The sequence below is a fragment of the Lepisosteus platostomus genome, chromosome 8, assembly GCF_059453375.1.
Source record: "Lepisosteus platostomus isolate fLepPlt1 chromosome 8, fLepPlt1.hap1, whole genome shotgun sequence".
Lineage (NCBI taxonomy): Eukaryota > Metazoa > Chordata > Actinopteri > Semionotiformes > Lepisosteidae > Lepisosteus > Lepisosteus platostomus.
Window position 1 is genome coordinate 39078302 of NC_142618.1, and position 21462 is coordinate 39099763.

General features: G+C 36.9%; 1 protein-coding gene across 5 annotated transcripts in view; it reads left to right on the forward strand.

Annotated features, from left to right (window-relative positions):
- LOC148657297 (collagen alpha-1(XV) chain-like) overlaps positions 1-11618 on the forward strand; it is a 116405-nt gene extending 104787 nt beyond the window's left edge. For all 5 annotated transcript variants that reach the window (XM_088643380.1, XM_088643379.1, XM_088643376.1 and 2 more), the window contains 10 exons: positions 248-273; positions 635-733; positions 1430-1574; positions 1897-1961; positions 2636-2764; positions 2969-3028; positions 3273-3335; positions 4829-5026; positions 5775-5890; positions 10258-11618. In XM_088643380.1, coding sequence (XP_088499506.1) covers positions 248-273; positions 635-733; positions 1430-1574; positions 1897-1961; positions 2636-2764; positions 2969-3028; positions 3273-3335; positions 4829-5026; positions 5775-5890; positions 10258-10474 — 1118 coding nt within the window. In that variant the 3' untranslated portion in view covers positions 10475-11618. The remainder of the gene's footprint in view (positions 1-247; positions 274-634; positions 734-1429; positions 1575-1896; positions 1962-2635; positions 2765-2968; positions 3029-3272; positions 3336-4828; positions 5027-5774; positions 5891-10257) is intronic.
- The last annotated feature ends 9844 nt before the right edge of the window (positions 11619-21462 follow it).

The following is a 21462-nucleotide window of genomic DNA, read 5'->3' on the forward strand; positions in this document are numbered from 1 at the left end:
TTATCTTGATGTATTTTTATAAAAGCAGAGTGTTGCTGCTCCTGCATAAGAAAACTGTCTTGTTCTTGTTGTTCTCATTTTTCCTTGAATGGAAATTTGTTGTTTGACTAATTTGTAGTTGATTTATATCTAAATCAGGAGTTTTCTTAACTTGTTAAACATCCCAGCTTGTCATTTTTGTTTGTTTTATCTTTGATTATCTCTCAATACAATCTTTAAGTTTTTAAAATATCCAATCTTTACACAGGTCCATGGCTTCCCAAAGGATTTGTGGTAGGTCTTTCTCTTTTGTTACTCTTTGGTGTGTTGTCCTCATTTTGAAAGAGCCTATGGGTTTTCCAGTAGACGAGCCCTTTTCATTGTGCATTACCAGGAAAGTTCACTGCATTTTCTTCATTCATTACTTCTCACAGCCATAAAATTACTCAGGTCTATCCTAATATAGTTTATTTGTATTTTTGACTCTTTATATTCTTGCCAGTTGAATATAGGTATATGCTGATATAAACATGCAAAAAGTACTTATTATCCACTAAAACTAACAGTAGAAATCCAGTGAGAATTAAATACTTAGTTTTTTGTTCTGTTGGACTGCTGCAATTGTGATGCGATGGAACACACTGTCTGTCCTCAGGGTGACAAAGGGGACATTGGGTACAAAGGAGAAAAAGGCGAAAAGGGAGAAGCTGGTATTCCTGGACCCCCTGGCCTTCCTGGGAGGTCTGGTCTGGTGGTGAGTAGCATTTTCTTTTCCTGAACAAGCACCTGAATGAAAACTTCTCCAAAAAAAGGATTTTCCTTTTCTGTTACTGAAGCATTAGCAAAGCAGGGAGTTAGATCTAAAATGTATGCATTAGACATACTGTATATAGTGACAGAAGGTGAGACAGGATTATAGAGAGGATATATTTGGGCCAAGAGTTTTGAGAAACCTCTTCCCACTTCCCCCTGTCTGCTAAAGTCTGTAGTTTCCTCAGTCCTGTGCCAAAGTGGAAACTACATTTCCAAGTAGGCAAAGGGAACACTAAGCTGGCCTCCTGAGTGTTTTCCCATGCTATACTAAAGACACAACTGAAAGATCCCAGCCGATGGTTACATGACATCCCAAACTGACAATGTATTTAAAGAAAATCTGACATATTTTTCCAATTATTTTGCACTGCATTTATTTTGTTTCTGTTTTTAGTAAACTAGAGAATTGTTTTCCGTTATTGTCAAATATAATCTATTTTGACATGGATTAGGTACTTTTAATGTTTTGCAATTCAGTGGAGTTCTTTTAAACTTAATATGCATGTAATGAGTAATTTTTGTAATTTTTTCTATGGTAGGTGATACTTTGGTACTTGTACTTATGTTCTTAAAGGACCTACAATTTGCACAATTGTTTTTAATCATTTTTTCACAAAGACAACATGTTGTGTTTCAGGGACCCAAGGGAGAGTCTATTATTGGGCCCCAGGGGCTTCCTGGAATGCCAGGCCAGCCGGGACCCCCTGGGTTTGGGAGACCAGGACCTCAGGGTCCCGCGGGGCCTCCAGGGCCTCCTGGGCCTCCTGCTCTATACGGCTCTGGTAAGGAACTCTGAGTCTGATGCTAAGGATTTAATTTCCACACCCTGACAGCAAATGATATGTTCTCTGATGGAATACATTTGTCTGTCTCTGTTTTATGATCTTTTATGATTCATTATAAAATAAAACTGGAAGCAACCTGTCTGATGTAGACAGAAACAGCAGCAGTCTGTTGCAGAGAACACACGCAGGAAGGCATAATATGAAATTGCTACAAACTGCATTACAACTTCATTTAGGATATTTTTCTGATGCATGAATATGACTTCATCTGCTATCCAGAGTCTATTTCTGAAACATATAGCTGGTTGTGTTGTTTCAGCTGTTTCTATCCCTGGCCCACCTGGACCCCCTGGGCTGCCTGGGCCCCCTGGAATTGGAAACCCAGTAAGTAGGAGCTGCTTGGGACAGGAAGTGAAAAACTGCTTACTGCTGCTCCTCTGCTGCTAAAGGTTACATGCAAAAGAGTTGATAATGTCTATACCTCTGATCTTCAAAGACACTAATTGTACATAGAAGAACTCCATCTAAAAGTGCATCATAGATTACCCTGTTCATTTCAGAATTTCATTGTATTTCCAAAAAACAGTGTCTTGTAATGCAATATTTTCACTCTCCTCCTCTGCTCTGTAAAGCAGGCATCAACAAGATGGTCCAGTTTAACTGAAATACAGGTGCCCATGACTGAGATCTACTTTAGTGAAAAAAACAGACGTACAGTTCATGTGACTTCAAATGGCCACATCCCCTACCTTCCCATCATTCTTCTACAGTTATGTGCATTATGTGTTCTGACTGTGCGGTTGTAATTGACAACAGCAGATCAGGGATTAGAGTTTCAGAGATTACTCAGATGTTTTGAAAAAGGTGAAAGTTTTTTAGCTAGTCAGGTCTGTGAATGGACTCAGAAACTAGATTGCCGAGATCATTTCTCAACAGTCCCTGCAGAGTCCCTGAGATGGAAATGAGCATTGTCTGAAAGATAGAGAGTGGGAGGCCGTTTTTTATAGTGTTTTGTTCTTCAAGCACTCTTCTAAATTGTAACTCTTTTGACTTTACAGGTGACCACCTATAGAAGTCTTGAAACACTGTTGAAGGAGACATACCGTACAGCAGAGGGCACAATGGCATACATTGCTGACAAGAGTGAGGTGTACATCCGCGTAAGAGAAGGATGGAGAAAAATCCAGGTAACACCTGTGCTATGAAGTATTTGTTTCTTTTTTAACTATTACATTTGTTGTAAATCAGATCTTCAGAATATTTTCGTTTAGTCCATAAATATGAAAACCTTTTTAAGTTCAAAATGTATTTCTAAATTATAGCTCTACCAGGACTTAGTTCAGCAGTGGTGATTAAGATATAGATTTTTTCTAAATATTTTTTCCACTCAGCTTGGAGAACTGATTCCAATCCCAGCTGACAGCCCTTCCTCTCATGTTTCCTCAGGGTTGGTAAGTCAAGCATCTGTAGCTCAATAATACCTAGTGATGCAGTGGCCAGGGCTACTGTCTATCTTATTTCCACTACTGGGCAAAATGTGTTGCACAGAAAAAAGTTGTAATAATAATGATAATAATAATAATGCAAAATTGCTTTAGAGTAATTTTTAAATTTGTTAAATAATCCCATGACATTGTTAGAATTACTGTCTTGCTGCACAATCCTTTTTTAAATATAAAATTGATCTTTCTTCAGGAGCTACAGAGTTTTCTACCAGGTTACAGTTTACTTCCTCACACAATTCACACAACCCCAGGGGTAAGTGAGATTTGTTTGATGGCTTTGTCTTGTATTTTAATCCTTGATCTAAAATGGTTATAATATGGTGCTAGTATTGAATTTCCACAAAATTACATTTTGAATTGTAGAAATAAAACATTATTTCAGCACTTCTCTCATGTCAGATTTCATATACAGTATCTGAATATGTTTATTTATAGGTAGTCTGGATGTACTGTTGAATGAACTACATGTTGTAATTCAGATGGGGTTTGGCATGCTTGAGTTGCCTCTTTCTGTGGTTTGCCCTCAGAAGGGGCTTTTTCCTTGCAACCTAAATCTCAGTGCCACGTTCATGCAGGCGACTTTAAATGGTCGTTTTTGACACTCTGTATCCTGAAGATGCCCACTTCAGATCTCCAAATGTGGATTTACAGTTAACCTGTTTTGTCTATAGTGAGAAGATATACATTTGTCCTATTTGTCCAACAGTGTGCCACTATACCCGTAGCTTTAAAATTCTTAAAATGGACAATACAATAGAATAATGTATATTCAGCAGAGAGCAGGGAAAAAAGTAGCAATGATATAAAGTGCAGCAGAACTGAGAAATGAAAGTACAGGTGTCTCTGCTATAATGCGAAAGATGCGTTCCTGTAAAACCTCGTGTTATGGAAAATCACGCAATAAAAATAACAGGGCTTGTGGGGAAAATATAGTTAGGGGCAGACCACTCAAAACCTAACCAAAATGCCTAACCAAAGCTTTACCAAATTTAATAATTATCCCAATAAAAATCTTAGTTTAAATACATGTGAAATTCATAATAAATAAAGAAATAATACAGTAAATTAAGGACTTTAGCTTGAAAAAAAGTTAAGTTCACCACCTGAAACTTTATCACCAACACACTTCTTAGACACATTCTTGTCACGTTGTCCACTCATATTTACAGCAATGCAGACGATTTAGTGAAAATAGCATGAAAATTGAGGGACACCTCCCAACTATCACCAAAACAAAGCACATGGGACAACTGAGCATCATGTGTATACCTCTGTGGACCGTGACGTTAAGTTATGTTACTCCACGATGCAAAACATAAACATGTCGGGGGTGAAATCGCATATAGGCCAACGCGAGGTTTGCATTTTACAGACATGTTTTCCCTATTTAACAATCGCGTATGAGCCAATTCACGTTTTGGAAATTGGCGTAATAGCAGGGATCACTGTACAGGGAGATCTAGGGGAGAGGATATATTGCTGCTACCTTCCTCTCTCTCCCTCGCACCTAAAGAAGACTTAGCAGATAATGTTCAATGTTCTTTCTACTTCTCATTGTAGCATAAATCTTTACTTGCTCCTTTTAACCAAAGCGGTTTCTCATTTGAGTTTGTCCATTATATGGTTATATGAATAAATCTGGAGGGTACTGTATTTTTCTGTATTTTTCCTGGTTGCTAGTTTAATTGTCTCAGCCATGACTCTTTTTGGAGCGTCTGTATTTGACTTCACTGTGCTGTATTCCAGCTGCACCTGGTGGCTCTGAATGCTCCATTTTCGGGGGACATGCATGGGATCCGAGGAGCTGACTTCCAGTGTTTCCAGCAGGCTCGGGCCATGGGCCTGATGGCCACATACAGAGCCTTCCTCTCCTCCCACCTTCAGGATCTAGCCACTGTTGTGAAGAAGGCGGACCGCTTCAGCATGCCCATTGTCAACCTGAGGGTAGGGGCAGGATAGTTACTGTGCTGTAGCCATATAGGCAGTAGCACACAGTTATTCAGGACTAATGAAAGTAATCAGAAATACATAATTGAATGGTAGAGCAATGTCTCTTACAGACTTTTTTAGTTTGTATGAAACCTTACAAGTAAGTCTTCTAGCACAATTTCCATCTTAAGATTGTGTTGATTGCAGCAAAAATGAGGACCCTTGGTTTCTTAGTAGTATTTGTCAACTAAATAGATTAATACATTTAAATACATAAATTTACTTCAGTGGCAAAAATGTATATACAGTATAAAGCAAACTTCTTAATAATATCACTAGGATAGCATGTTAGCATATTATAGAAGAGATGGCCAAAGATGTGTAGATTTTACTGGTAATTTCAATACCTAAAAACAGGTGATTTTACTCTTAATTCAGATAATTGGTTCAATTTAGTCATCTAGATCAAAGACAAAATGAAAAAGAACCCAAAAGGAGTTTCCATCTCAGACATATCTGAGTGATAATCTGTAATTTAAAGGATCATGCAGTTTGTTTCCTACTGGTATCTTATTTAATTGCCTTGCTTCCTTTGCATTTAGACATCTGTGACATATTGAAGGCAAATTATAGCAGATTTCCTTTTACAGTTTTTATAATGATATGCTGGTCCAGTAATTTCTGTAAAACTCTGAGAGCAAAGAGAACACTGGCCAGTTTTTTTGTGGCTTTCTTGTAATCTTTGTAACATGGTTCTCAACAGGGAGACGTACTTTTCAACAACTGGATGTCTATATTTTCTGGTAATGGGGGCCAGTTTGATCCACAAATACCAATCTACTCTTTTGATGGGAGGAATGTAATGACAGACCCATCTTGGTAAGTTTCCACAAGTTGTTTCCTGTTTTCTGTTATTTGTTTTATAGGTCAGTGCTATAGACCGCTAAGGAACAACAACTCTGGCTACTGTTACTCTTCATAATCCGTCAGTAAAACCTAGACCTAGACAGAATCTGCACCAGTTGTACTTATAAAAATGTGAAAAACCATAAAATGCCATCACAGGTTTATAACTGCAAAGCCCCAAAGCATCACAAATATCCATTGGTACAGCCACATTATCTTATCTGTAACTTGAATTACAGTGCCTTCTATGTATTGCAGCCATCAGACATTGTCTTGATTATCCTTGAGAAAAATAAACATTTTTTAAATGAATTTATATTGTTTTTTTAAAACGAACTTATTTAGAATATTTTAGTTATTTTACTTATATTGCTGCTTTTATCTTGCAAGTTTTTGTTTTCACCCGCTAGAGGTGTGTGTGGGGGATAATAACTGAATTTCAGTATCCGACTATTATTTTTACAATTTTTCTTCACGGAATCTTAAATGTGTTCTAAAATAATAAACCAAACACAAAAAGAACTTTAAAACGTATATCGACTTTGCCTGCTTCTGTGCCCGGGCTCTTCTCCGTGGACGTGTCAACCTTGTTACCACTGCTTGCACTTGTCACCCTTAATGAGACGGAGGCCCTCAGAGAGGAAGCACTAAACCCAGACTTAGAAACCAATTAAATAATTATACTTATAGATGTGGAAAGAAAACAATGAAAAATAAAAGCGGTTTATGTGAAATCATAGTTTTCATCCACATTATGAAGCCCCAAAGGATGGAATCTTCTGCCCACAAATGAGGAACCTGTGATTGAGGCTCACAGAGGTCTCTCTCCAAGCCTACTTGGCAGGACTTTCCTATTGGCAGCCAGTGCACACCCTAGTACAGTGTTTATGTCTATTTATATGTTAGTATGTTAAATATAGCATTTTGTTTATTATAGAAAATGATTCATTGATATGAAACTGGCAATTGTGGGTTTAAAATCCACATTTCTGTTTATATATTGTTGGATCTTGGGTAATCTGACAGTAACTCACAAACACTTGGAGTTGTTTAATGATGCTTCAACGTGAACATGTCTCAAGCAGCACATATGTCAATAAAAATATCTGGTCTGTGTTTTGAGATATGTAACTTATCTAATACCATAAATCTTAGTTGCAGCACGTTAATTTCCAATAATTTTCTGTTCTGTCTATGCTTTCCAATTATGCTGATGATTATTATATACAGTAGATATCACATAGCATTTGCTTGTTTTTTTTTTCTTTGGAATTAATATGTAATCTCTTTTTAATTATATGTAATCTTTTTTTGTTTAATTCATTGAAAAGTTTCAAAATCTTTTCATTGGGTTTTGTTGAACACCATGCACCAGAACATTACTTAGGAATTTGAACCTTTTCCCTTTGCACCTCTGGTGTCATGTATTTTGTGCTTGTTGGAAGTGGGCTTTGAATAATATAACATTTAAGAACTATATGATTGCTTAATTGCTTACACTTATATAGAGCTTTTCTGGACACTCCACTCAAAGCGCTTTACAAGTAATGGGGACTCCCCTCCACCACCACCAATGTGCAGCACTCACCTGGATGATGCGACGGCAGCCATAGTGCGCCAGAATGCTCACCACACATCAGCTATCAATGGGGAGGAGAGCGGAGTAATTAAGCCAATTCATAGATGGGGATTATTAGGAGGCCATGATTGGTAAGGGCCAATGGGAAATTTAGCCAGGATACCAGGGTTACACCTCTACTCTTTTCGAGAAATGCCCTGGGATTTTTAATGACCACAGAGAGTCAGGACCTTGGTTTTTTTACGTCTCATCCAAAGGACGGCGCCTGTTTACAATATAGTGTCCCCATCACTATACTGGTGCATTAGGACCCACATAGACCACAGGGTGAGGGCCCCCTGCTGGCCCCACTAACACCTCTTCCAGCAGCAACCAGCCAGGCTCACACCTGCTTTGCTTCAGTGGGTTGCCAGTTGTGAATTACAGAGTGATATGGCTGCTATATGTTTGTGTGACAGCTGATTATATATAATATAAATATCACAGGCTATGGGGTGGATTACAACGGTTGTGTGTGCCTGCATGGCATATACTGTACAATGAGCGTAGAAAGTATTGACCCCCCTTGGACCTCTACCACATTTTGCTGTGTTACAACCTCAAATTGACCAGGGTTTGTGTATGATTAACAAAAAATACTTAAGATTGTGATGGGACATAACCATTTTCTTATTTTAAAAGAACATTTTATGAAAAGTAGAAAACAAAAAAAATTCAGCTTGGACGAGTATCACCTTTTAATTAGCATTTTATATTTAGTAGCTCCCCTTTTGCAACAATTACAGACTCAAGTCTTTTGCAGCTTTTCATGTCTTGCGGGTTTAATTCTTGCCCACTCTTCCAGGCAAAATTGGTCCAGCTGTAGCAGGTTACTGGGAGAGAGGTACAGTAGTTTACAGCAATCCTTAGTTCCTGCCACAGATTTTCTATGGGATTGAAGTCTGGACTTTGAATGGCCACTCAAGGACTTTCACTTGGTTTGGAAGCCAACAAGGGTTGCTTTGTGTTTGGCATCATTGTTCTGTTGAAATATGAATCTCAGTCCCAGATTTTTTGCAGTGCTCCTCTTCTGCCAGAAATAATGCTTGCATTAAAGCCAAATAACTCAATTTTTGTCTCATCAGACCCAAATTTTATCACATTATTTCAGACATTTCTACATACTGTACCTTTTTGCGAAGAGTCTGAGTAGTTCCATGTGTCCTCCAGTTCCTGATACAGTAATTGATTCATCAGTGCTCTGTAGGATACTCAGTTACTCTGAAATCTTTTTATATCCCTTGCCTGATTTATGTCTATCCATAACTCTGTTCTTAAGTTGTTGTAGAAAATCCTTCAGTCTTCAGTTTTGCTTTGTATGCAATGTCCAATGGTGGGAAATCACAAATAAAGGTGTATTTAAATGGAAACTGCAATGCTATTTTATATATCTGGGTTAGAAAGAATCAGCATTGATGAGTGCATTTCAAACCATAATAAAAGTAAAATATACACAGGAACTAATAAAACCTCCAAATTACACTACAAAATAGATTAAATTTCCAGTTATGCGCAGCACCATGTTCTGTGATTTAGAATGAGGAAACAAAACTTCCGGTGACATGAACCGGCCATATTACATTGTAAACAAACAGGCTTATGAATATATCTCTTTTAATCCAATAAAAATATTGTTCTTGACTTCAAGACGGTTTTGCTGATGAATGGAATTTACTTGTTAGTTATGAATGCAAATCACATTGGAAACTTTCTGCTGTAAAATGTCTGTTTCACAAACTGTACTTACATTCTCTCGTACATCGCATCACTTTAGTCATTACAGTGACTACTGCGTCAACATGGCAACTTACAGCACTTTCACAAAGTTCACAATTTTGTGCTTCATTCAAAATTTGTAAAATGTTTCTACTCCTTCAATGAATTCAGTTTGTAACCGAGATTTAATAACCGGTCTGAGAAATTGGGACTGCAGTTCCCCTTTAGCGTTACAAACTCAAATGGTTAACCACTTTAATTACACACAGGTGGATTCCAATCAACATTTTGTGCAAATTCGGATGGTAGCTGGTAGAGGCTAAGCATTGATGTATTGATGCTAAGGAGGTGGATATTTTACCAATGAAGATTTTTATGGTTTTTATTTTAATTTAATTTTTTGCTCCTAACTTTAAACATATTGATATTTTATATGCTGTTGTATGTATCAAAGAGGAAAATAATATGTATGTCTGTCAAAATGTGTCAAAATACAATCAAGGTCAATACTTTCAATACCCAACATGGAATTTGCATGTTCTACCCATGATCATGAGGGTTTTCACCAGGTGTTACAGTGTTCTTCCACTTCCCAACCAAGACATACCTAATAGGTTAATTTGGATCTTTAATTGATCTCTGTGTGTATTTTGTGTGATCCCACCATGACCCTGAACTTACTGGATAGGCACTTTTCCAGGTTTGAATAATTTAGAGGAACTAATAAATCTGATTTATGGAGGAACACTGGTTTCATTCAGTGGACTTCAAGTCTGTGGTGATGGACTCTACCCTTGCTCGGTTGTGACACACTGAAATGCATCAACCCCCAGTCAATTCCCTGCCTTACCCATGGAAAAAAATCATCTTTCTTAGCAAAGAAGAGGCGGGACTCCACTAAGATGCAATGTTTTATGATCAGAATACACCTGATATATTGTATATAGTGATGGTTTTACACAGTATGTCACTTTTCTAATCTGAATGGTTCTATGTCTAAATGCAGGCCTCAGAAAATGGTATGGCATGGCTCCAGTCCAATTGGGATCCGCTTGACATCCAATTACTGTGAAGCATGGCGAGCAGGAGACATGGCAGTCACAGGCCAGGCATCCCTGCTGCATAGTGGCAGACTCCTGGACCAACACACACGCAGCTGTTCTAACAACTTTATCGTGCTATGCATCGAGAACAGTTACGTGCAGAATCAGAGGCGAAAATGAGTGCCACGATGAGCCTGTGAGAAAACAAGGCACAAGGTTTTATCGGAAGAAAAGTTGACACTGTATTTTTTTCATACGTGTAACTTTTGAAAGATGTAAATATATATAAGTTGCTTTCTGATGACATTGTTCAGCCAACACATGTTCTGAAACAATGCCAAAGAACAGATACCTCAGTAAGCAATACTTCAGTTGTGTGTAAAAGGAAGAGAAACAGGTCTTAATTGCAAGTACTGAAACAAGCTATAGCTCTAAGAAAACTACATTATTTTTTTGTTTGTTTGTCCCTACTGACCTTATCAAGACAGGCAAAGTTTTAGAACCATGCCCATAATTTCCCTTTGCCAATTCTGAAATGCAATTGTTATTCGATAAGTAGCTTCCTGTGATATTAACGTCTTTTATAAATTCTTGAATGTGTTTTGATTGTAAAAAGAGCAATTGTGGTACAGAAGACCAAAAGCAAATTGTACTAAAAAAGAATGAAAATTATAAAATGTCTTAGTGCTTCACCTTTAATGTGATAAGGTAATCTGGGTGCACTGTATTTCTTGTTAAGTTCCCATTAAGGAGTTTTTCTGTATTTGAAAATGTCCACTTTAGTAACATCTGTTGCAAACAATGTTTTTTCACTTTCTATTTAAGTTAAATTCAAGGTTTTATTTATACTGTAACAGCACATAATCTAATGAAAAGAGATGACACATAGTTTAATAAAGTATTTTCCAAGGTTTAAGACATAATGTTACTATCTTTGTACATAACAGTGGTGAAGTGCCTTTTTCTAAAGAAACACCTTTTTTCAGTAGAAGGTGATTTAACACTGTTAATTATCATTTTTCAGTCTATTCAAAAGGCACATTTTTTTCTTGATTTAGAATCCCAAAGTAATTTTAATTTAAAAATTAAATTCAGCAATATGTAACTACATTATTGGACTGTAAAATGATTAAGACTGTAAATGTTTCTAAAAATATATATTTTTCAGTTGAAGCTCTTCTTAATCTCATGATTTTTTAATAACACATACAGTAAAATACTCTCCTATCTTGACAATTTGTAAGGATGAATAATATAATGGTAATTAAGTGAAAATATGTTTGTATGCTTTACTGGTGCTCATTGAATAAATGTTTTTTACAAAGTTGACTGTAACGTATGTTATTAGCATAGTAATGTGGACTACCTTAAAAGTGATTAATCTGATTACAACAAATTGGATGGCTCCTGCTCAAGGACATTAATATTGACTTCATATAGCCTTTTCTGGAAACATAAACTCATTTTTATCTTACAAAAATACAAATGTCTTATTTTATTTTATCTTATTTTATTAACTCAGTTTTAAAAGGGGCACTTTCATTGGACCTTCTGAGTGGCTCAGCTGGTAAAGTCATGGGTTGAGTTCTGTGATCATGGGGTTGGGTTTGGATCATGTCACTAGCCACATGTAACTGGGACACCCCAAGTTGCAATGCAAAATTTGCTTAGTGCTGCTGAGAAAAGGGTACAATTAGTCAGCCAGTGAAATTTTTTATCTCAACACTTTGCCAAACAGCAAGACCAGTGGACTTCTGACTCTTTAAAGGCAGGCGGGGTTGTCGGTAAGCTCTCCTACTACAGTCTGTGCTTAAACAACAGTATAGGGCTGCACTGCCAGTTTTGTGTTAATAGACAAGAGTTCAAAGGTGGGAAGGGTAGAGGAGTCAGTCAATACTGTAACTGTCCTCTGTGTATGGTTTGTTTGTTCTGTTTGTCAGACGTTAGGAATTCATAAGAAATCTAATATGTTTTATCATTAATATTGTCAATATTCTTGCTTTTTTAAAATTTCTAAACTCCAGCTTTTTGAATTCCTGCAAACATTGCTTATCCATACAGTGTCATTTCATGCTCATTGCTTTTAAACCTCTACATATGCAGTCTACACACACAAAACCACACAATGGCCATGAGAAGTAAAGTCCAAGTGCTTTTATGTCACTTCTTTACAGAGTTAACTACAAAGTCAGCACTAACAAAACTCCCACACATTGTGCACACACCAAGCATTAACTTAATGCTATTTAAACACTGACATGGCAGTGGTGAGATCATTGATTGTTGCAATATGAATAGACACAAACTCTCCGATGACTATCAATCACCAACTGATCTCAAAACTTGACTTGGATACAGATGATACAAAGGGAACAAAAAAGAGCTCTTAATACTGATTTAGTGAAACTTAAGAGTTTGGAATGCAGCATTGTCTAGAAGACTGTGCTTATTAAAACATCATCCTTATAGTTTGTTTCCAAGAGGGATGTCAGTGAGATGATCTGGTTGTATTCTCTAGGTCTGGCGCAGTAGAAGTGTTATATGGAGTAGTCATGCAGAATCTATAGAGACTTGAGAAACCAAAATAAGACCCAGGTTTTTATTTTCAAACGTTTGTGCTACACTGACATACAATTCCCCCCTTAGGAAGACCATAAAGGAGTCTCTGCATCAGACTGGAAGGAAAAACTATTTTTTCATGAATAAATAGTCCATGTGGCATTTGCTAGTTTTTCTCATCTGTGCATGTGGGTAAGAAAATAGTTTTTTTGCAAAGGGTAGTCTTACCTCAAAGTGTTATTTGGCAATTATCATTTCCAAAAGTCGGTGTTATGATCAGAGTGTAATAAACTAGAAACTAGGAAACTGATATTTCGAGTAAAAAAATGTTTGTTTCAATTTATGCATCCATGACGTTTGAAATAAATATAGAGTGGTTCTGCATTTAGATATGAATACTGTCATTTTTCTGGCATGAAACAACATTGAAAAACTGTCATCTGGGTGTGGTAGATATGTGTCATTTGTTTAGCCTCATAGCCAAACAATTTGGTTTTTTATTACTACTCAATAATTAACTAATTCTTTCCTCCCAAGCTATTGTTACAAAATAGAAAAAGTGGTTAAGTAAAATCACCATAACATTAGGTAAAATCTTAGGCACATGATTTTTATATTCTCTGGCACAGCTCTGGTGAAAGAGTAACACAATCAGGCTTGACATGATAAACATTTTAAACAACACAACTACATTTTCTGTGGTGATCAGTGCATATCAGCATACCAATTTCTGGACTAATTGTAACATCTTTGTCTGGCCACCCAATAACAAAATAAGATGCAGTTTCAAACTAAATTGAGTCCCTTGATTTTAAGAGAGGCTCAATCACCCATCCTTGCTTTTATGGGACACAGTCAAAGACTTCTTTAGAGTATTTAATTTGATCACTAGTGCATAAATCTCATCCCAGTAGAATTAGTGCATTTGAAAACTTAAGCTGTTTTTGCTAAAATGTGCTCAACAGCTGTGTTTTTCTGATGCTGCTGGAAATCATCTCAGTTGGGCAGGACAGAACAGGGAAGCTGCACAGCCAAACAGTTCAAGTTGGTTGCTAAGAATGCTGGCTCCATAGCAACAAGGAGACAGATAGGGATCCAGTGGGCCATCTCGTAATCGGCATCAAGAAGTCAGAGCGATTCAGGTGTGGTACTAGAGTTATGGTTGGCAGACTGGTTTGTCCTACATATACTGGTAGGAAGCTCAATGACAAAGTCTTTGGCTGTGGACTAGACAAGGCCTATCTGGCGCTCATGAGGTAATTACTCGTAAGTGGCGGCAGGTGGCACAAAGCACAGGGAGGTGTTTGACTCCACGTGCGAAAGTGGTCAGTGAAGACCGGGGCTGCGAGCTCTGGCTTGCCCCCACGTAACAAATGGCAATTGGTCCATTGGTCATTTCCTACCTTTTATACTCCACAGCAATAGACACTTTAGAGTGTAATTACATCAACATATTACTGTAAGATCTTGTACAGAGATCCGCTTTTTACTCTAAATTATACAGTTCAGGCACTCAACATGACTGGGGAAATTGTATGAGTTTTCTCCATTATCTTTATTTAACTGTTCTTATTCCTGCAGAGGCAGTTATATAATCCATGTGTGATAGCTTACATGTTTCTCTATGGTTGCTTTATGCCACACCATAAATGGATGGATGGATATTAAGTATTGCATTATCACTCTACATTTATTAAATGTCTCCAAAATCCAGGAACATTTCCTAATTATATTTGATGATACATAAAATTAAATGGTATTAGTCTTCAGAACAGCTGTTTTATTCTACACAAAAATGATCTGTATTCACACCTGCTGGTCTTGATTCTGGTCTTGGTCTTTCATGGCAGCAGAAACAGATTTGTCAGGCTCGCCTCACAACAACAAAAAAGACGTTGATGCTGAATTGGGAGCCTCTGCATTCCTTCTCCTGCCATCACTTCATGGATGGACCCATCTTGACATTATTCATATAGACCTTTGTATTGCCCAGATTAGTGGTGCCACAGGGAAGGTGGTAAAGATGTGGTCTTACGGGTGATTTCATTTCTGAAGCCTATTAGCGGAAAGTTGCACCGTGTTGTACCAGCTGTACCATGGCAGTACCATGTTGGAGGAAGAACTATAGTGTCACGCGGGGCTCCTACACTGTCCTGTCCCTTGTTTCCTGTGCTTTGCTCTCCTTCAGGTGTCTCTCTGGGGCTATATATTTCCGGGTCACTTATTCTCCTTAGCTCAGCATTGACGTTCGGATGTCCTGAGACCCGCCTAGCATCCAGGTCGCCCCACGTCTGCTGCCTGAGGGCATTGGTTTCTATACAACTCCTGAACTGCTGAGCCCGGGCTTATTCCCCGTTCCCCCGCTACGCATTTGGGTCTTTTTCCGCTCTCCTGCCTCTCTACGGTTTGTCCTTTCCAACATCCGTGACATATAGGGAGAAAGTTTTTTTCCTCTTAATTTGATTTCCTTTGTTAACGTAATAAGAAACAAAACACAACCAAAAAATGCAATTGGTATATGTCCATTGGCATAAGACATTCCAGAATAGAGTCAGAACTGCAAAGGAACAGGTATTTTATTTAGGTATTTTATCCTTTATTCCATGCTGAAAAGAAAAGAAGACGGACACAACATTTTGGCTGTGGAGCCTTTAAGTTGAGTGTCTTTTCTTTGCCTTTCAGCATAGAATAAACACTTACCTGTTCCTGCAGCTACCTACTTGAACTTCTAGTTGTTAAAAATGCACATTTTCCTTAAAGGATTTTTACTACCTTTAACTTGTTTATATTGTAGAATAAAATAATTCTGAATAGTTCGGAGTATGTCAATCTGTACCTGTGTGCGGGACACAGTTCATCACAGAGCCTGAACGGATTTGGAGCAGTGACATCTCAGACACCATCATCACTAACACTCGCAAAACACAGAATGAAACACTGGCATTCCTGCATAAACAAATGACAATTTTCTTGAAACCATAAATACATAAATTGAGGAAGAAGTTTCTTTTAATGATAAGTATATCATCAATAACCCTGATTCCTTTACGAAACACATTATCAAAAATGATTTTGAATGCCAGGAAGCATTTTTTTACAATGGAATCTAGAGATAAGGAAATGTCCATTCTTGTAGCAAATCTAATGAAATCAAAAGATTCTCCAATAATGTTAAAAAACTACAGGATTATTTTTTTTCCATCTAATAGAAACTGGTTTATTTCAGTTGTTACTGTAAGTAATGAAACACAAAAAACAAGCATCTTTCCTACTCCATGTAGTAGAAGGTTTCAATGACTTAAAAGTGTGGTAGACCCAATTATTGAAAGAGTATGTTAGCAGAACTAGTCCAACTCTGTTTGCAGACAGTTGTAATTTCTAACCTAAGGAAATTTTCCATGCCAGATGTCAAGTTGCTTTAAAAAGTTTGCATTATTAGTATCACCTTTGCTGAGTAACACAAGTATCTAAAAAAACATGACCAATTTTAAAACATGCAACTCATAAAAAACTGTTTTAGAATGAGCATGAAAGAATATTTTAGTGTTGGTATCAATCCCAGCTGGGTTGGCCTCAGGGCAGAACTGTAACCTAATTACAGAAGCCACACATGAGCTGTTTGTGCCACAGCGCTGTGATGTCATCCTTTGTTATGCTTTGATGATTTATCTATCTATATAAGGAAAAAAAGAGTCCATTATTAGAATGCTTTCAATTTTAATTAACAGGCCACGACATTCACTCTTTGCCTCATAATTGCCAGTGAGAAATAATGAAAAGAGCCTGTGTCAATTCCTGCTCAATATGTTCAATATGCTGAAATTAAGGGAGGGAAGTGGAAAAAAGAAAAAAAATGCCCTTTAATTTTCTTAATTGTTCAAATTTGACTTGTAATTTTTATGTCTTTGATCAGCTTGTTGCTGTGTTTCACATCTGATGACCCTATGTTGGAGTATGAAGCAGGCTATAAGAGAATGATGGCCATTCTGTCCATCTTACCCATTTATTTACTTGTAAGTCATTGACTCAAGGATACTGTCACAAGGTCCCAAACATACAACTATTTTTCAGCTATGTATAAAACTGCCTCTTGTGTTCCCTGTTCTAATTAACCTAGCAGCAAAACAAACATTTTAATCTTCTAATGGTCTGAATCTATAGCACTTTAAATGATGTGACCAGATAATTCTGTGAATTTTCCAAATAAACTGTGAATTGAAGCCCTGCAAAGTCTTTTCTGTTACTTGCCCAAGATATTGAGTTCTTTTAATAACACCTTTTCACAGATTAATTATGCTGTCTTCTTGATTTTGTTCTTTTCAGCGCTACTATGTATCTATTCTGTCTTGTATTATAAATGTGGTTTAGTGTGTTGTGTAGTTTTAATATTACCTCCTTTGATTTTAACTCAACACCTTACAATACCTGCTGTTGTTTCATAATTGCTTCCCTGTGTTGTGTTGAAGGTTTCCTCTTCTTTTATTTATTTTTTCATGTGTTATTTGCCTTTCTAAATGTATATGATTCCCTTTTAAAATATAAATGTCATGCCATGGATTTTGGTTCATATATTGTGACAGAAATACTGTTCCACTGTCTATAGAAACAAGTTTTATAAAATAGCTGTACATCCTTCCTGGTTTAGCAAGTCTTTTCCTACACTCTGTTTACAATTTCCTGCTAGTGTGGGCTCTGGCCTCTGCAATTAACCTCCCTAGAAGCATGACTCATTGTTCAATGGAGACCTAGACTTAGGATCAAGTTTCCTCCGCAACAGGAAGTGAACTCGAAGAAGGGAAATGCTAGCTCATCATAGGAACACCAAGAATGGTTTCATGATTGAACTCACAATGAAAGTTCTGTAAATTCTTTAAAAATGAACTGTTTTTTTGGACCAGGGAATTGTGACAGATCATTTTAGTTTGGGGAATTTCAATTAAATTAAAGAACATTTTCCTACAAAAAACAGTTATTAGTAAGTGTCCTGAAAAGTATAATACATATTTGAAACGTTACTTGCAGTTCTCAGACTTACATGCTTATTTTTTTCAGAAGTTTTTTTCTTTTTAAATGATCAGAATCTCTTTATAACTCAGATTTGCATTTGTTCTCAGATACTGAGGATGAATCCAAAACACTCTTTCACTTTATTTTTAATTTAATTCATTCATAAATACTGGGAAAAGAAAAGTAATGCAATGACACTTTTAATTAATGCTGTCAGGTTTTACCAATGTTCTGCTGGTTGTAGCTCTACCCCCTGTGCAGTTCATACTGTCGTCACTAGATGGCTTCATGAGACAATTTCTGTATCAACGTCGTTTCATCCATTGTCAGAAGGCCACCTAATCTTTGTAAGGGTCACAGTAAACCTAAGCCTATCCACAAAGATCTCCACCCTGAATAGCATAACTATCTATTGCAGAGAACACATACATGCTCACAGAGATATTTAAGAGACCTAGATACTAACCAACCTAGTTAGCATGTCTTTGAGAGGCAGGACCTCAGTGAAATTTTAAATCCTCCTAATTAAGTGGTTGACAGATACAATAAAACAGTCAGAGCTCAGTTGGAATAAAAACCTCTCTATCACCAGAGTGGCAGACCCGGTCCTAAACAAATCAAAAGATTTCCTGTTTAAAATTATCTTCCAGGTTTCTTCTGTTAAATAATTTTTAATTAAAATTAGTTTTCACAGCACCCAATGATTTTCATTGCTCATTTCTAACATGGGGTAATTTCCTCTGCTCATTAATGGCATTGAAATATGCTAGGGCTTTTGGGGCAACTAACAAAATAACTAATTTGACAAAAACTAAAGCACTTATCTTAGCACAACACCAATACTAAAACAATTAATATGTGTAATATGCAATACATTTGTATTATATAACTCCAAAATAAATTCCACAAAAATAAAAACTCAAATGCTTACAGAGTATTATCAAGAATAATGCTCAAATTATACAGTATATGAGAAAATGTGTAAAGTTTCTTTTAAGAAAGAAAACTACAGCATGTGGTGAACTAATAAACTACAGTAGTGTACTGAAAATGTTAGTACACTAAGATCAAGAATGTACAGCATCAAAAATTTAAACAAGAAAAAGAGCTATAAAAGTGAGGAAAATTGAATCTTGAGAGTAACATTTCATGGATGTAAAATATATCTATTGATCTCTATGGATGTAAAATTGATGTGAAGGTTTTGCTTTGATGCAAACCAGATTTGTGAAATATCACATAAACTGCATATCTTTGATTACCTCACTGCTGGTTAAGTTACAGATGATGGTGTGCCAATGTCTGTCAGTCATTTTCAAATACAGTTACTGTATAAATCGCTTTTTCTGATGTAAAGATTTACTTGGGTGTTCAGTTTGTCTGTTTCACTCAACATCCATAAACCTCTGTTGTGTATTGATTCATAGGGTACATACGATACACATATACACAGTTACAGCACTGAAGCAATTATAAAAGACAAATTAGTTTCCATTTACAGACCAAGAATAAATGAATGAATGGGAAAAAATATACATCCTGAAGGTGGTGACAGCTGGGTGTAAAGCAAACCCATCACGATGTCATGTAGCATGTAAAATTAAATCAGACACAATTAAAAGTTATGTTTGCCTCATTTAAAGAGCTGTCACCAATAGAAGTAAATACTTCAAAAGACAAGACAAGCCCACATACAGTACTATCAAGAAGGACTCTGAGTCTGAGTGATTATAATGACTTGATTAGAGTCCTGTAGTGAGTAGAATAGCTTTAAAAATATGCTGCTACACATGGAGTGGGTTTATAGCCAAGAAGGATCTTTTCCAGGTGTGAAAGACCATCGGAGAACACAGCTGATGTGGGTCACACTTTGAACAAACTACATGTTTTCCATTGAGTGGCCTGTTGTTCTTATCATACTGTATGAATGACCAAATACAAAGGTGTTACAAAGCCTTTATTTAAAAATAAACTTTGACCTGCTTCTCTAGCTTTTAAAAAGGAAAGAAATGTGTGAAAATCATTAATCAAAATGATAACCTTGTCTTGTTTAATGTATAAACTGTAGTTTGTGGGTTTTTTTTCATTCAAGCAATTACATGTGAATGACTTTGTAAATGGCACCTCAAGGAAGGTCAAGTCTTTTCTTTTTAACTGTTTTTCCAGGAAATATAGCCATTAAAATCTATTGGTTTATCTGTTTGCTGTACATTCATTTACTTTATTACTAGATTTGGGATTTCTGATTCTATTCATTAGATTCTACCAACAACAGCTTCAACAGCAGATTCAGTTGAGTTACTACCTAAAATAAAATGATTAATATTAATCATATATATAAATGTCAGGCAGCATTATGTCACAGAGGTTAGTATAGCTACCTTGCAGTGGTGGGGCCCATTTCCTGGGATGATATCTGCATGGAGTTTGTATGTTCTCCCCATGTTCATATGGGTTTCTTCCAGGTGCTCTGGTTTCCTCCCAAGGTCCAAAGATATATTAATTGGCTTTTGAAAAATTGTCACTGCTGCGAGTGTGTGTATTGTGTCTGTGTGTGTGCCTGGCACTGGACTGGTGTTCTGTCTGAGATGTATCCTGCCTTCCGCCTGTTGTTTCCTGGATTAGGCTCCATTTCCCCCACAACCCTGTATTGAATAAAGCAGTTTAGAAAATGGAGGGATGTATATACTGTATAAGCGTAAGGAACAACCACAAGTAAAAATGGAGCTACACATTTGCTTTCTGTGCTATTCTTTGGGCTACTATAGTTTGGATGCTACTCCATTTTGGCTCCCCTCAAGAATGATAATCTAGACACAGATGTTGCTGCTTTCATGTGTCCCCATTGTCTCCATATCTGACCACACTGTCCTTTAGTCTTGAACCTACAGAACAGCTACAGATCTGGAGGGGCACCAGACCTGCACTGGAGGTCAGAGGGGTCATGTGAATCATGTAGAGGTTAATGGACTTTAAACACTGCCAGGAGGGAAGAACAACTGGAATTATTCATTTATGATCAGTAAGGTCCATTCTATGAAGCCAGAGCATGAATACTATTGTAACAAGGCTGAAAGGCACAAAAAGCTGATTACTGATTTCTTTTGTACAGTACTTCACGGGTGATTCTGCTGTCATGTGGACTTACATTTAAGGTGTCCATCATGAAAGCAAACTCCACTCGAGCTATTTTGCTCCGTAACAGCATGGGACTCATGCCAAGGTGGCGATGCAAAATATTTTTTTCTGAAGAAATTACTTAAGAAAAGATTTAAATTAATGTGATTGAAGGGTCGAATTGAAATAATACAGTACAAACGTGCTTGGAAGTAACACACCCGAAGCCATCTTATTAACTATAGTTATTGTAAATAATATGAATTATTTAATGTAAATAATAATAATAGAAGTAATAATGACAGTAGTGTATTTTTTCAAACTACAGCACAGAACACCATTAACTGTAAATGTCAGTTGTGGCTCAGACGAAACTTTTCTTTCCTTAATAAACGGCGTTTCCCTTTGATGTCGCCGCTGATCCGGCCCTCTCGCGACCGGAGAGAGCGGCGCTTCCAGGGAGTTTTGTTTCTGCACATGCTCAG